The sequence below is a fragment of the Macrotis lagotis genome, chromosome 2, assembly GCF_037893015.1.
Source record: "Macrotis lagotis isolate mMagLag1 chromosome 2, bilby.v1.9.chrom.fasta, whole genome shotgun sequence".
In the NCBI taxonomy this organism is placed as follows: domain Eukaryota; kingdom Metazoa; phylum Chordata; class Mammalia; order Peramelemorphia; family Peramelidae; genus Macrotis; species Macrotis lagotis.
Window position 1 is genome coordinate 230664009 of NC_133659.1, and position 17536 is coordinate 230681544.

Below are 17536 nucleotides of genomic sequence, written 5' to 3' on the forward strand. Positions count from 1 at the left end.
TACCTAGTTCAATATCCTCATTTTGTAGATGAATAAGTTGAGGTTAAAAATGTCAAGTGACCTGTGCAAAGTCATGCAGATAGTATTTGATGGCTGGGTTTGGAAGTAAGCTCATCTGACTAATTCTAGTTCTCTTTCCTCTGTTTCATGTTATTTTTAAATGTTTTTAAAAAATAAATTTCAGAAATATTTTGATTTACTTAAAATTTATAGTTCGTATGGTTTCCAAAAGGACTTGAAATGGCTCACATTTCAAGGGAATTTCAAAGTGCATGAGACCCTTAGAAATAAATCAGAATATAGGCCATTGAATGAAGCTGAAAGAGAGGTTTCTCTCAGTTGCCAAAGTTGAAAAGATTACAATATTTTGTTAATAAACCCGATTCTTGTGTTTCCTGGCAGCTACAATAAAAAGGTATATGTTGGGTGTTTCATAGCTTTTGTTAATTGATAAGGGAAAGAAAACAGATTAATCTGTAGAGATCTAGTTATTTCAGGAATTGAATTCAAGCAAGATTTGAAGCACGGATGTCGCTTGCTGCATTTTTGCATTTTCAGGGAAGTGAGAACTGTTCTTGGTTTAGAACTCAGAGTACCTGGGTGTGTAGGAGCTGGGCCCTTTCACTGGCATCGAGCAGTTCCTGTTCAGACAGTCTGCGTGTCCTATCACTTTGCTCCAAGGCCACTTTCATCTCCTCAAGCTCCTCTACCAAGAGACTGTTCCTGCGCTCCACAAGGGCCAGCTGCTCCTTCAAGTTACTGTTATCCCTCAGAGCATCGTCTAGTTGCAGCTGAGAATCCTTTAGTAAAAAGCAAGTATGAGACTAGGATTGACAGAACAGGGATATAGATAAAGGCTGAGGCAGAAGAGCAGCATCTGAAGGTTCCCTCACTTACCTTGAGCTGACCCTGGAAGGTCCGAAGATGTTTCTGGGTCTCAGCCATCTGGCGATTAGCCCTGCCCAACTGAATCTCCATTTCATTGAGATCTCCTTCCATCTTTTTCTTAAGTCTCAGGGCATCATTTCTGCTCCTGATCTCAGCATCCAACATGCTCTGCATGGACTCTGCCATTTTCTGGCTGTTTCTTTTAAGCTGCTCAATTTCCTCATCCTTTTCAGTGACCTTCCGGTCAATCTCAGATTTTACCTGGTTTAGCTCTAGCTGGATACGCAAGACTTTGCTTTCTTCATGTTCCAGGGAGCCCTGTGTGGAAGAAAATATCATATTGTTTCACTTTGTCCATAGAAAGTGTTCCTGGATAGAGAGAATATGGATGGAGGCTGAAGCAATTAAGTAGGCTGATAACTTGCCCTTGAGAGTAAATGGATTTAGTTGCTCAGTCTCACTTCTTTTTTTTTTTTTTTTTAGTTTTTTTCAAGGCAGGGGGGTTAAGTGGCTTGCCCAAGGCCACACAGCTAGGTAATTAATTATTAAGTGTCTGAGGTTGAATTTGAACTCAGGTATTCCTGACTCCAGGGTGGATGCTCTATCCACTGCACCACCTAGCCGCTCCTCAGCCTCACTTCTAAGGAAGATGAGTCAAGTACTGGAGACTGGTCAATTGAAGACCATCAGAGTGTTAGGAAATGTAAGCTATAATAAGATGTATGCTCGTTGAAGACAAAGAATTATTTTTTTTTGTCTTTATATCTTCAGCTCTTTACAGTGTCTTGGGTTTGGAATTCAGCTCATCTGACTCTAATTCTAGTTCTCTTTCCTCTGTTTTATGGTTATTCTTATGTGATTAAAATAAATAAATCTTACACATAGTGCACACTTGTTAAATAATGGTAGAATTCAATTGAATTCAAATTACCCAAAGTCCTAAATAAAACCAAAGAAACAATGCATAGTCTAAAGCTCCTCAAAATGATTTGATGGAAGTTGAGGGCAAAGATAGCAGGAAAATTCCAATCTAAAAGCTTAATGCTTGTTGTTGGTAATTTTCTTAGCTCTTAGGAGATAAGATCAGTTCTACTTTAACTAGTATGAATTAAGGTCCATCTTTGTTTTTAAAGGATAAATAACATTTAAATTACCTTATTCCTAAATAAGGGTACTGTCCTGCCTAATTCCTTTGGCAGACTTCTTCTGCTGCTCAGAACACTGATTAGTCATTTGTAAAAGCATGGCCATTGCTTTGAAAGAGGCCAATCATGATTTTCACAACCAGGATAGTCTGGGAAAATATTCTGCTAATGGAGAGGTTCAATTCAATTCAATTCACCAAGTATTAAAGTTCATGCAACATATATGTTCTAGGTGCTTGGAACACAAAACCAAAAATAGATTAATCCCTTCAGGAAGCTTACATTTTATGGGAGAAGGGAATTTGATATGTACAAAGTAAATTCCTTGAGGAAGAGGGCACTTGCAACCAGGAAGTTCAGGTTAATCTTTCTGTCCAGGTAACACATATTGAGTTTTTTATTTTTTGGCAAGGCAATGGAGTTAAATGACTTGCCCAAGGTCTGTGAGGCTGGATTTGAACTCAGATCCTCCTGACTCCAGGGCCATTTCTCTATCTACTGCGTCATCTAGCTGCCCCACCCCCCAAATTGAGATTTGAAGGCATCTAGAGATTCTGAGAGATAGAGGTAAGGAGTTGGTGTATTCCAGGCATAAGGGACAGCCAATATAAAGAAATGTTGTTTTTGTCATCATTTTTCAGTCATATCTGACTCTCTCTGACCCTGATTGGGCTTTTCTCGGCAGAGATACTGGAGTAGTTTGCTATTTTCGTCTCCAGCTCATTTTACAGATGAGGAAACTAAAGCAAAGAGGGTTAAGTGAATTCCCCAGGTTTACACGGCTAGTAAGTGTCTGAGACTAGATTTGAACTCAAAAAGATAGGTCTTCCTCATTTCAGGATCAGCAGCCTAGCCACTGCACCTATGCCCATGCTAAGGCACAGAGACCAGGAACGGAATATCATGGCCAAAAACAAAGGGTTGATTTGTTTTCTTCCCAAGAAAAGAGGAGAAAAGTCCTGACTAAAAGAAATAGAAGAGATGAGATAAAGTACAGGCCCAGAGTTAACAATTGGCTCCAATATTTTCTCTGAGGACTTACAAAAGGGGGAGAGACTGCAGAGGTTCCCTAGAACAACCATTTCAATTACAAGGTTTTCTAGAAGCCCCAACACATAATATTTCACAAACTTGCCTCAGCCTCTTCTAAAGAAGCCTGGAGATTTGACTTTTCTTGTTCAACTTGCTTCTTGGTCTTCTCAATTTCCTTCATATTTTTGCTCTTTTCTGCAATCATCTCATTTAAATCAGAAATCTCCTCTGTAAAAACAGAATTTGCTATTTAAGTAATTTCACAGTGCTCCTGAGTCCTCACATAGGCAGATCACTCTTCTAGTCTTCTTGTCCCTGACCAATAGGTTCATGAAAAGGAGAGAATTAAATAGAATTTTGTTTCAGACATTGCACAGAGATATTGTAGTGGAATGAGCACTGAATTTGGAAGAATCTGGGATTGAATCTTGATATTTGCTATGTAAGACAAGTCCTATCTATATAAATTCCACTAAGTCATATAACCTTTCAGTTTCTTCAATTGTAAAATGAGCAGATCATGCTTACTTATGGCCTCAATGGTATTTCTATCTCTATATTTCTGATTTTATGGTCAGTAGGTCATAAACCATCTTGTCTGTCTTCACACAGATGGGTATATGTAGAAAAGTTCTCATTTACCTCAATAACTTCATGAGGCTTTTAAAAATAACTAAGAGGAAATCAAAGAATAGAATTGGTTAGAGGAACTCAAGGGACATAAATCACAGGAATTACTGGAAGGTCTTACAGCCAAATATAAGTAGCTTTAAAAACCCTAAATATTAATTAAACAAAGGGTGAACTTGGATCCCCAGAAGTCTAGCAAAAAAGGATGGTCTTGGGGCAGCCAGGTGGCACAGCGGATAAGCACCGACCCTGGAGTCAGGAGTACCTGGGTTCAAATCCGGTCTCAGACACTTAATAATTACCTAGCTGTGTGGCCTTGGGCAAGCCACTTAACCCCATTTGCCTTGCAAAGAAAAAAAAACCTAAAAAGAAAAGGTATGGTCTCGGGTCTTGGAATAAAGGCAAAATTATTGTGACATTATTTTTAAAATATAAATGATGTTCTTTTTTGTTTGTTTTTTTTGTAAGGCAGTGAGGTTATGTCACAAGGTCACACAGCTAGGTAATTATTAAGTGTCTGAGGTAAGGTTTGAACTCAAGTCCTTCTGATTCCAGTGCTCTATCCACTGCACCACCTAGCCACCCTATTGTGAGATTATTAATGTGATAATATCTGTGAATATACTATCAAAGTTGAATGGTATAACTGATTTATGGTCTACCTAGGAGACAGAAGGAGGCTAAGAGGGATAATAAATGATTGTAGGTTTCTAGAGGGAGATATGGGCCTGAGGGGGGGTAAATAGTGGAGTCAGTAAGTGCCAAACATCTGAAGGGGAGGATTGGAAGGGATGAAGACCTTGTAGGTTCTTATTTTCTCTTTTCATAGTCTCTAGGTGATCTAGTACTTCTTCATAGGCATTTTTCATTTTGAAAAGTTCAGTGCTCAAGGATCGAGATTCTTTCTGAGCAGATTCCAGTTCTGCTTGGTTCTCTTCAAGCTTTTGCTTCCACTCCACAAGGACCTAGAGAATCATAAAGATTGGTCATGGGAAGTAGCAATGACAGATCCTCTTCAAGTTAAAAAATGTATATTATTTCTGTTTATTGTTCACCTTTTGTTTCCAAAATGCATCAATGACATCTGTGGTGATGTCTTCACTTATCTATGAATTGGATTTAAAAGCTATCTATCCATATTTATATATCTATAGCTATTTGTATATACACATATATACACAAATATGCATATTTACACACATACAGAAGAAAGTGAGTTTATCTTACCCTTAGAGGTTAAAGAATAAAGGGTTCTGGTATTGTGAGTCTAATATTGTCACAAATGAGTTAAATGGAAAATATCAAATTTATTTTATAAAATATTACTGCCTCTTTTTCCTTCCCCTTTCTCCCCTTAAAATTATATAGTCCAGCCAAAACAAATAATCGATGGTGGGATAGCAACTTAAAAAAGGTTCTGCTATAGACCAAGATTAGCCTGCAACATAATAATAACAGCTAGAGTTTAATAACAATACTAATAATAACATACTATCTAGCACAGGGCTAAGGGCTTTACAAATATTAATTCATTTGGTCCAACAACCCTGGAATGTAGGTGCTGTTATTATCTTCATTTTGTACATAAAGAAACTGAAACAAACAGAGGTTAAGGGGCTTACCCAGGGTTACACAGTAAGTATCAGAAGCTGAATTTGAATTTAGGTCTTTCTGGCTTCAAGACAAGTGCTTGTAATACCTAACTACATTTTTTAAAACACATTTGCAAAGCACTTATATACATTATCTTATTTGATCCTTACCAACAACCATGTCAAATAAATTCTATTTCTTTTTTTAGGTTTTTGCAAGGCAATGGGGTTAAGTGGCTTGCCCAAGGCCACACAGCTAGGTAATTATTAAGTGTCTGAGGCCAGATTTGAACCCAGGTACTCCCGACTCCAGGGCCGGTGCTCTATCCACTGCACCACTTAGCTGCCCCATACATTCTATTATTATTCCCATTTTACAGCTGAAAAAATGGGCTGAAAGAGATTATGTGACTTAAGTGTCCAAGCTTACATAGCTAGTAAAATCTGAGATGGGATTTGAACTCACGTTTTCCCATTTACTATCGATACGCTGAATCACCCTGGTACTTCAAATCCTCTTAAAAATTGTTTGTATTGAGGTGGCTAGGTGGTGCAGTGGATAGAGAACCGGCCCTGGAGTCCGGAGTACCTGAGTTCAAATCTACCCTCAGACACTTAATAATTACCTAGCTGGCTGTGTGGCCTTGGGCAAGCCACTTAACCCCATTGCCTTGCAAAAACCTAAAAAAAAATTGTTTGTTGCTTTGCCCCTCACAGCACAATTGTGACACAGACCTCCTCACATGTGAGTCTGAATTTGCTTGTATCCCTCCTCTCCCTCAAGTTGCTTTCTTTGTACTGTTGGTTTGCAATTTTACTAAGCATATATTGCTATCTAGAGGAACTTGTCATTATGTTTTCCCCAGACGTTAGTATTTTACCAGAGAAGTGTCTTGGATCTCAGAATGACATAGTCTTCAATTCAACAAATATTTATTAAGCATCTATTATTATATATTAGACAATATGCTCCCTCTATCAGCCCCAGTAACTTTTTTTTAGAGAATTCGATTTGAAGTCAGGCAGAGTTGAATTCACATCTTGTCTGTGTGGTCATAGACAATTTATTGAAGTTTTGAGCCTCAGTTTCCTCATCAATATAATGGGACAAAAATACCCATTAGCACTTCTTTGATGGGGTTGTTGTGAAGTTTAAGTAAGTTTATATATATATATATATATATGTATATATATATATATATATCACTTTGCAAAATTTAATATAGTATATAAATATCAGTGAAAAAGAAGATCTCTATACTCTAGCAAGTTTTCCTTAGCATTGTTTGTGCTCCTAATTCTCAACATAAATGCACTGATCCAATTTCATTTCATACTCTCTTGCTCTCTTTACATTAATCTTTACATCAATTCAATTTCTCAGACAATAACACACTTTCACCTCTGTACAGTTAATATCCCAACACAATCAAGGGCTAGTTTAAACATGTATATTCCATTGCTTACTTAATAACCTATCAATATAATATGGGAGGGACAAATGACAATTATGGATTGTCATGAGCTTCTTTTGCCTTCTATAAACAGCTACTTGCCTTTTAAAGTTGGAAAACATTAGGGGATAACAGATATCACATTTAAATGATACCTTTCCATTTAGAGAACACTTCCCCTACAACAACTTTAGGAAAAAATATAGAATAGAGATTATTGCTGTATATTTATATTTCTACAAATATTAAGGAAGGACCTTATCGAAGTTCCTCTGTTTCTTGTCCAGAGAAGCACAGGCTGTGTTAGACCTTTCTAAATCAAGCATAAGGTCATCCACTTCTCCCTGAAGTCTCTGTTTGGTTTTCTCCAGGGATGAACATTTGGAGTTCACACTCTCAATATTTTCTTCAGCCTCCTGGAGGCGCTGGGCTAATTTTTTCCTAAAAGAACCAAAAAGAATTCCTCAAAAATGAACTAATTCAAATGCACAAGAAAATAAAAATGAAATACAAAATTGGGAAAGGGAGAAGTATAAGTTCTTCTGACTGAAGTATAGTGGATGGTCAATAATGGTCCTTAATGTGCCAGTATGAGGTGATAAACTTTATAAGGCTGAATAATGGAACCAATGGAATAATCAATGAATATCTAAGAGAAAGTCTCTTTGGGGAGATCAATTTAGCTATTAAGTGACTTTTGTATGCATATTCAATTCTGGCTCAGTAGCTCATCATAAAGTGTTTCTTTACTGCTCAGTAAGCAGATGAAACATAATTACATGATTCTTATGCACTTTTTGCTCTGGGGAGAAGGATCCCTTTATTACATATCATCACAAACTTCTAGAAGCATGCTCCTTAAAACAGTTTCTGTAGGTTGACAGCAGGCAGACTATTGTACATGCTTCTACAGATTGGAGGCTTTCATTAGCCAGTCTTCTGCCACATAAAAAGATAAATAACTCACAAGGATGAGATAAAACTGATTTAAGGCATTAGATGATGTAAAAGAATATAAGAAGAAACGGGGAACTCCAAAGGCTTAGGGGAGGCAAGTTAGAGGTAAATCTGACTCAAATGAGTCACAGAAGGGAGGCAGATGGATTGATGGAGTCATTTGGGGAAAGGCAGAAAGTTGCCATGTGCTTGTGGGATACTACATAATAATTTAGGAATAGACTAGGAAAATAAGAGGGGTATAAGGATTTTCAAGAGGAGAGATTCATTTTGAGAAATGGTCTGACTATTCACCAATTCTCCACCCCACAAATTTCAAAGTCCATACTTAGCCTCTTCCAGTTCCTCTGTACGTTGTATGGCATCAGTCTCATATTTGTTCCTCCACTGGGCTACTTCATTGTTGGCTCTGGACATGACTCTCTGAAGCTCAGTTTTAGCTTCCTGTTCTTCTTCATATTGTTCTCTTAACAACTCAAAGTTGTGACGGGAAGCCTGCAAGGCATGGGCAAGAGCATTCTTGGCCTGGAATGATAACAATATAGTAAGGTTATGAATCAGATTTTATTTTGTTTTTGGCTTTGGCAAAGCAATGGGGTTAAGTGACTTGCTCATGGTTACACATTTAGATAATTATTAAGTGTCTGAGGTCAAATTTGAACTCAGGTCCTCCTGACTCCAGCGCCTGTGCTCTATGCACTGCATCACCTAGCTGCCCCAAGCATCAGATTTTAAAGTAGGATACTTTGATTTATAGTGAACAAGATTTCTTTTAATTCCATTTAAAATATTTTTATGGTATTTTATTTTTCTAATTACATATATTTTCTAATTACATATTCATTTAAAAATTTTTGAATTCCAAATTTTCTTCCTCCCCAAGAAGGTAAGCAATTTGAAATAGGCTATGTATGTGTAATCACATAAAACATATTTCTATATAAGAAACAGACCAAAACACCCCATAAAAATAAGAAAAGTGAAAATACTATGCTTTGATCTGCATTCAGACTCCCCTTCAGTTCATGCTTTGGATATAAATAGCATTTTCTTCATGAGACCTTTGGAATTGTCTTATATCTTGTATTGCTGGGAATAGTCAAGTCATTCATTGTTGACCATCAATGTTGATTTTATTATGTACAATGTCCTCCTAGTTCTGCTCACTTCAATTTACATCAGTTCATGTAAGTCTTTCCGGGTTTTTCTGAAATCCACTTGCTCATCATTTCTTATAGCACAATAGTATTCCATTACAGTTATATACCATAACTTTTAAGTACATATTCAATTCTGGCTCAGTAGCTCATCATTAAGCTTTTCTTCTCTACTCAGTAAACAGATGAAACATAATCACATTCTCCAATTGATGAACGTACTTAAATTTCCAATTCTTTACTGCACCACAAAAAGTGCTACTATAAATATTTTTGTACAAGTAGGTCCTTCCTCCTTCCTCCCCCTTTTAAAAAATTCCTTTGAGATACAGGCTTAGTAGTATTGCTGGGTCAAAATTTTGTATGGCTTTGGGCTTAGTCCAAATTGAAACTCCACAATTCCATCAACAATGCATTAGTGTCCCACTTTTCCCAAGTCTTCTTCAGCATTTGTAGTTTTTTCCTGTCATATTGGCCAATCTGATAGATATGAAATAGTATCTCAGAATTGCTTTAATTTGCATTTTTCTAATCTATATAACATTTTACATATGATTTATAGTATTTTCCCACATGATTATATATTGCTTTTAATTTCTTAAACTGAAAAGTGTTGGTTCCTATCCTTTAACCATTTATCAATTGGAGAATGAATTGTATTCTTATAAATTTGACTCAGTCCTCTATATATTTTGAGAAATGAGGCCTTCATTAGAGACATTTGCTGTAAAAATTGTTTTCAGATTTTCTACTTTCCTTCTAATCTAAGTTGTATTAATTTTGCTTGTGCAAAGACTTTCAAGTTTAATATAATCAAAATTATCCATTTATACCTCATAATGTTCTCTATATCTCTTGGTTGGTCATAAATCTTTCCCTGTTCCATAGAGCTGACAGGTAAATTATTCCTGTCCCAGAAACTGGGGTCTTTGGGTTTATTGAACATTAGATTACTCTGGTCTTTTAACCACTGTGTCTCCTGTACCTGATCTATCCCACTGATCAATGAGTCTATTTCCTACAAGTATGAGACAGTATTGATGGTTACCATTTTATAATATAGTTTGAGATCTGGTATAGTAAGTCCACATTCCTTTGCATTTTAAAAAATTGATTCTCTTGAAATTCTTTACCTTTTGTTTGCTGAATTCTGTTATTTTCTATAAAATTTTTTGGTATGGCACTGAATAATTAAACTAATATAGGTGAAATTAACATTTTTATTATATTAGCTCAACCTAACCATGAGGAATTGATATTTTATCAGTTGTTTTAATCTAACTTTATTTGTGTGAAGGTGTTTTAAAATTGTATTCTATATGAATGTAGATATATGACCACAGTTACTGGGTTTGTTTTGGCATGTAGACTCCCATGGATTTTATATTGTTTATAATTATTTTAAATAGAATTCCTCTTTCTACCATTTGCTGCTGAAATTTATGGCTATATATGGAAATACTGGTAAAATATGTAAGTTTATTTTTTATCCTGCAACTTTGTTAAAGTTATTAATTTATTTCAACTAGTTGTTTAGTTGATTCTCTAGGATTCTCTGAGTATACCATACTTAATTTTGTTTCATCATAGCCTATTCTAATTTTTTCAATTTATTTTAATACTCATAACTATAGCTAACAAAAGCTCCATTTATTCCTATGTTCTATGATGTTTTTAACAGGAATGGATGCTGTATTTTGTAAAAAAAAACAAAAAAACAAATCTTTTCCTCCATCTATTGACAAGATCATAGGATATATGTTGGTTTTTTTATTCACATGGTCAAATATGCTGATAATTTCCTAATAGTGAATCAGTCCTCTATTCCTAGTATAAATACCACCTAGTCAGAGTACATGATCATGGTGATATATTGCTATAATTTCCTTCATAATATATTGTTTAAAAATTTTATAGCAATACTCATTAGGGAAATTGATCTGTAATTTTCTTTTTCTGTTTTACTTTTTCCTTCTTTGCCTTTCTCCATGTAGTTTATATACTATGGACAATTAGATTTTCTGGTGCTCCATGAGTTGGAACAGTACTTATGTAACAAGTCATTAAGGGTCCACTCACTCTTGCTTAGACTGAATGGAAAGTGTCATTTCCATTCCCAGAGAGAATTGCAGGCCAGATTGACCATGGGGACTTCCTCTAGTCTGGCTATTTTTATACCCTTACTTATAATTCAGTACTCAAGGACTCATACCTTCATGGGTATAATTATTCCTTCTATTGAGGCAGATTGTATTGTCTATAACTTTGAGACTCACTGTGATTGAAAAAAACATTACTGTGAAGCACATCTGATGATCAGACTCTTATAACTTCATGAGACAGCAAGAGCCTGTTAAACAAAATGAAAAAATAGAAAAAATAGAAGAAAATGTAGAATACCTCATCAGCAAAACTACTGACCTCGAGAATAGGTTGAGGAGGGGCAACCTGAGAATTATTGGACTTCCTGAAAACATTGAAGAGAAAAAAAAAGCCTGGACTTAATATTACAGGATCTAGTGATGGAAAATTACCCAGATATCATCGAACCAGAGGGCAAAGTAGTTATTGAAAGAATACATTGATACCCTCCAGAAAAAGATCCTAAAATGAAAACACCAAGGAATGTTGTGGCCAAACTCCATAACTGTCAGATGAAAGAGAAAATCCTGCAAGCAGCCAGAAAGAAACAATTTAAATATCAAGGAGCCACAGTAAGGATTATGCAGGACCTGGTTGCATCAACATTAAAGGATCAAAGGACCTAGAATGAGATATTTCAAAGAGCAAGGGAGCTTGGAATGCAGCCAAGAATCCACTGTCTCACAAAGCTGAGCCTTCTCTTCTAGGGGAAAAAGATGGACATTTAACAAAATGGAAGAATTCCAAAAATTCCTGATGAAAAGACCAGAGCTAAATAGAAAATTTGGACATCAAACAGGAGGTTCAAGAGACACATGAAAAGGTTAAAAAAAAGGAGGAGGTGGTAAAGGAAAAAACCCTGCTATCTAATAAGTTGAAAATGGCTATATCCCAGCATGGGGAAAAAGATTCTCATAAGTCTTGAGAATTATAACTCTAACAGAGAGAATATACCTAGTCAGAAGTGATGGACATTCATGACCTATGCATGAGACTGCTATCCAATGGGATGAAACTGGCTATAACCCCACTTGGGAGAAAGATTCTAATAACTTTCAAGAATTTTAAGTCTATTAGATAGAATGTACTTAGCTAGAAATGATGGATAGTCAACATTTTTTATGACTCAGATAGAATGATTTTAAAAACACTACCTCCTTAAAAAGGGGGACAGGAAGGAGACAGGAGGAGGGAGGGGATTGAATGGGGTAAATGTCATTACACTATGAGGTACAAAATACCTGTGGTAATAGAAGGGAAGAAGGGAGGAGATGTGAAACATTGAATCGTCTTCTCATCAGACTTGACTTAAAGTCAATTTACACATACTCAGTAAGCTTAAAAAAATCTAACCTTTCAAGTATTAAAAGGGGAAAAGGGGAGGGGGGACAGAGAAAGGGAGGGGGAGGGGTGAAAAGGGGCAGCTAACTAAAGGAAGGGAAGGGAAAAGGGAAAAAGGGAAAGGGGAAAGAAAGGGGAATGGGTGATATAGGAGGGGGAAACACACTGAAGGGGGTGGTATTCAGAAAGAAAATACTGGGGAATCTGGATAAAGGTGGGGGAAGGGGGGAAAATACAAACAGAGGGAAGATAGCATGGAGGGCAATAAAGAATTAGTAATCATAACTTTGAATGTGAATGGGATGAACTCTCCCATAAAATGTAAGCGAATAGCAGAGTGGATTAAAAATCAGAATCCTACAATATGCTGATTACAGAAAACTCATTTGAAGCAGAGAGATACATATAGAGTAAAGGTTAAAGGTTGGAGCAAAATATATTTTGCTTCAGCTGAAGTGAAAAAAGCAGGGGTAGCAATCCTTATCTTAGACAAAGCAGCTGCAAAAATAGATAACATTAAAAGAGATAAGGAAGGAAACTTTATCCTCCTAAAAGGTACCATAGACAATAAAGTTATTTCAATACTGAATATATATGCACCCAATGGGATAGCATCCAAATTATTAGAGGAGAAGCTGAAAGAACTATAGGAAGACATAGACAACAAAACTCTACTAGTGGGAGACCTCAACCTCCTGCTCTCAGATTTAGATAAATCAAATCATGAAATAAGAAAGAAGTTAAGGAGGTAAATAGATTGTTAGAAAAACTAGATATGGTAGACTTATGGAAGAAATTTTTTTCTCTGCAGTACATGGAACTTATACTAAAATTGACCATATACTAGGACATAAAAACCTAATGATCAACTGCAGAAAGGCAGAAATAGTGAATACATCTTTCTCAGATCACAATGCAATAAAATCATATGCAATATTGGGCCAAGGAGATATAGACCCAGAACCAATTGGAAACTGAATAACCTCATTTTAAAGATGAGTGGACCAAAAAACAAATTATAGAATTAATCATTTTATCCTAGATAATGACAATCATGAAACAACATACCAAAACCTATGGGATGTACTCAAAGCGACTCTCAGGGGATATATTATATCTTTAAATGCTTACATGAATAAATTAGAGAAAGAGGAAATCAATGAACTAAACATACAACTAAAAAAATTAGAGAAAGAACAAATTATAAACCCCCAATTAAATACAAATTAGAAATTCTAAAAATTAAAGGAGAAAGCAAAAATACTATTGAATTAATAAACAAAACCAAAAGTTGGTTTTATGAAAAAAACCAATAAAATTGATAAACCTCTGGTCAATTTGATTAAAAAAAAGAAGGAAGAAAACCAAATTGCTAATATCATAAATGAAAAAGGTGAACTTACCACCAATGAGGAGGAAATTAAAGTAATAATTCAAAATTATTTTGTGCAACTCTATGCCAATAAATTTGATAATCTAAGTGAAATGGATGAATATTTACAAAAGTATAAGTTGTGCATGTTAAATGAAGAGGAGTTTAAATACCTAAACAACCCTATCTCAGAAAAAGAAATTCAACAAGCCATCATTGAACTCCATAAGAAAAACTCTTCAGGGCTTGATGGATTCACAGGTGAATTCTACCAAACATTTAAGGAACAATTGGTTTCAATTCTATATAAACTCTTCGGAAAAATAGGGAAAGATGAAACTCTGCCTAACTCTTTCTATGAAACCAATATGGTGCTGATACCTAAACCAGGAAGAGTTAAAACAGAGAAAGAAAATTATAGGCCTGTCTCCCTAATGAATATAGATGCAAAAATCTTAAATAAAATCTTAGCAAAAACGATTACAACAAGTTATTACTGGAATAATACATTATGATCAAGTAGGATTGATCCCAGGAATGCAGGGCTGGTTCAAGGTTAGGAAAACTGTTAGTATACTCAATTATATCAACAACAAACCTATCAGAAATTAAATGATCTTATCAATATATGCTGAAAAAGCTTTTTTTAAAATTTATTTTTATTAAAGATATTATTTGAGTTTTACAATTTCCCCCCCACATCTTACTTCCCTCCCCCTGCCCCCCACTGAAAGCAATCTGTCAATCTTTACTGACAGATTTTACTCAGACAATATAACATACCTGTGGGAATCTGTTTTCCAAGACAGACTCAGAAATTTTTTGAAGACAATTATAAAACACTTCTCATACAAATTAAATCAGATTTAAATAACTGGGCAAATATCAACTGCTCATGGATAGGTAGAGCTAATATAATAAAAGTGACAATTTTACCAAAACTAAACTATCTGTTTAGTGCCATACAAATTAAAATACCAAAAAATTACTTTAATGAGTTAGAAAAAATTGTAAGTAAATTCATATGGAGAAATAAAAAGTCAAGAATTTCCAGGAACTTAATGGAAAAAAGTGCAAAAGAAGGGGGCTTAGCCCTACCTGATCTAAAATTATATTATAAAGCATCAGTCATCAAAACTGTTTGGTATTGGCTAAGAAATAGAGTCATGGACCAGTGGAATAGACTAGGTGCACAAGCAGGAGACAATTATAGTAATCTGCTGTTTCATGAACTCAAATAGTCCAGCTATTGGGATAAAAAACACTCTCTTTGATAAAAACTGCTGGGAAAATTGGAAGTTAGTATGAAAGAAACTTAGATTAGACCAACACCTAACACCCTTTACCAAGATAAGATGCAAATGGCTATGGGATTTAGACTTAAAAAACAACACTATAAGCAAATTAGAAGATCAAGCACTAGTTTATCTGTCAGATCTATGGAAAGGGGAGTAGTTTATGACTAAGGAAGAGATGAAGAACATGATCAAAAACCAACTAGATGATTTCGATTACATTAAATTAAAAAGTTTATGCACAGATAAAACTACTGTAACCAAGATTTAAAAAAAAATGTAGTAAATTGGGAAACAATCTTTACAACTAATGATTCTGACAAAGGATTCATTTCTAAAATATACAGAGAACTGAGTCATATTTTTTTTAAAAAAAGCCATTCCCCAATTGACAAATGATCAAAGGATATGGAAAGCAATTTACAGATGAGGAGATCAAAGCAATCCATAGCCATATGAAAAATTGCTCTAAATCATTGAGTATTAGAGAAATGCAAATTAAAGCTTCACTGAGGTACCACCGCACACCTCTCAGATTGGCCAGTATGAGCAGCAAGGATAAGGATCATTGTTGGAAGGGATGTGGGAAATCTGGGACACTATTACACTGTTGGTGGAGCTGTGAACTCACCCAACCTTTCTGGAGAGAAATTTGGAACTATGCCCAAAGGGCAACAAAAATGAGCATACCCTTTCACCCAGCAATACCACTACTGGGTATATACCCTGAAGAGATCATGAAAAAGGATAGAAACTTAACTTGTATAAAAATATTCATAGCAGTCCTGTTTGTGGTGGCAAAGAATTGGAATTCAAGTAAATGTCCTTCAATTGGGGAATGACTTAGCAAACTGTAGTATATGTATGTCATGGAACATTATTGTTCTATTAGAAACCAAGAGGGATGGGAATTCAGGGAAGCCAGGAGGGATTTGCATGAACTGATGCTGAATTAGAGGAACAGAACCAGAAAAAACACTGTACACCCTAACAGCAGTATGGGGGTGATATTCAACCTTGAAGGACTTGCTCATTCCATCGGTGCAACAATCAGGAACAATTTTGGGCTGTCTGCAAAAGAGAGTGCCATCTGTATCTAGATAAAGAGTTGTGGAGTTTGAACAAAGTTCGAGGATTATTCCCTTTAGTTTAGAAAGAAAAAAGCAGATATCTTATTGTCGGATCTTGTTATTTCTTAGACTTTTTGTCTCTTCTTTAAAGATATGATTTCTCTCTCATCATACTCAATTTGGATCAATATACAATATGGAAACAAAGTAAAGACTGACAGATTGCTTTCTGTGGAGGGTGGGGTGGGGGGAGGGAAGTAAGATCAAAGACAAATTGTAAAACTCAAATAAAATCTTTAATAAAAAAAAGAAAGTTAGCCAGATTAGTCTTCAAACAGCAGAAGTATAGTTCATCTCTAAACCTATTCATGAAGCAAAAGACTTTCCAGAGCTTATACTTCACTGATAAGACTTTTGATATGGCCTCGGGTCATTTCTACATGAAGATGTAATTTAAAAATTGTTCCTGGGAAGGGAGGCCATATTTTCTCAATAATGCATACATCCCCCTTGCCCAAGTTATTTTTTGCTGTCCTTCAAATGACCTATGCATCAAGTTTTATTACGTACCTAACCTGTGATGTGTAATAAGTCTAATGGAGAAAGGGAAAAGTCAATCTTTGTCTTCAAGCAAGTAGTAGGAATGGGAAATGGGAAGAGTTATATGAATTAACATGGGGACTATTAACAATGTACAGGACTGACAGTAATTTGGGTCTGACTACAGTGGATAGGTTTGAGAATTTTGCAGAATAATTAGGGGAAGAAAGATCCTAGTTGATGAAGGGCCTAAAATGCTATCCCTGTGAATGTCTTGCTAGCCTAGAGAAACTTGAAGAATATCACTGACGTGTTTTAACTCAGACATCAGACTCATGTGAGTACTAGAAAAGTGCTTGAAAAATTGGCTCTGACCTTGGTTTCTTCTTCTAGTTGTCTCTTCAGTTCCTCTACCTGATAGGTTATTGCCTGTTTACCTTTGGTTAGCTGTGAAACCAGAGACTCTTTCTCTTCCAGTTGATGGTTGAGCTCACCTAGAAGACAAATATGGACAGACTCTCTCTGTCACCAGACATCACTTTTCCCCATTTGCCCACATTTTGCCATTAACCCCTATCCCATCCTCACCATTTTGTGTCTGCATCTGTGCTTTCTGCATATTTAAATCATGGATCAACTGTGTGTGCTGGTCATCCTTTGTACTGATTTCACTGAACTGGTCTTCTAGGGTCCGGTACATTTTTTCTATGTTGCTCTAAAAAAAAATGAGAGCATGTAGGATTAAAAAAAATTGGAGTCATATATTGTGGAGCCTCTCTCTTTCTCCAGAAAATCAATATTCCAATTCCACTGAATGAATTCATCAACACATTAGTCTAAATGTTTTTGAGAGACAATATTGCAGAGAAGATGGAAATCTTATCTCAGAATCAGGAAGCCTTGGGTCCCAGCTATGCTTCA

At 35.7% G+C, this 17536-nt stretch overlaps 1 protein-coding gene across 1 annotated transcript in view; it reads right to left on the reverse strand.

Moving 5' to 3' along the window:
• LOC141511476 (myosin-13) overlaps positions 1 to 17536 on the reverse strand; it is a 72678-nt gene that overhangs the window by 8551 nt on the left and 46591 nt on the right. The window contains exons 26-33 of the mRNA XM_074220642.1: positions 17204 to 17330; positions 16991 to 17109; positions 8027 to 8223; positions 6999 to 7182; positions 4495 to 4660; positions 3169 to 3293; positions 898 to 1206; positions 597 to 800 (exon numbers count right to left, since the gene is read on the reverse strand). Coding sequence (XP_074076743.1) covers positions 597 to 800; positions 898 to 1206; positions 3169 to 3293; positions 4495 to 4660; positions 6999 to 7182; positions 8027 to 8223; positions 16991 to 17109; positions 17204 to 17330 — 1431 coding nt within the window. The remainder of the gene's footprint in view (positions 1 to 596; positions 801 to 897; positions 1207 to 3168; positions 3294 to 4494; positions 4661 to 6998; positions 7183 to 8026; positions 8224 to 16990; positions 17110 to 17203; positions 17331 to 17536) is intronic.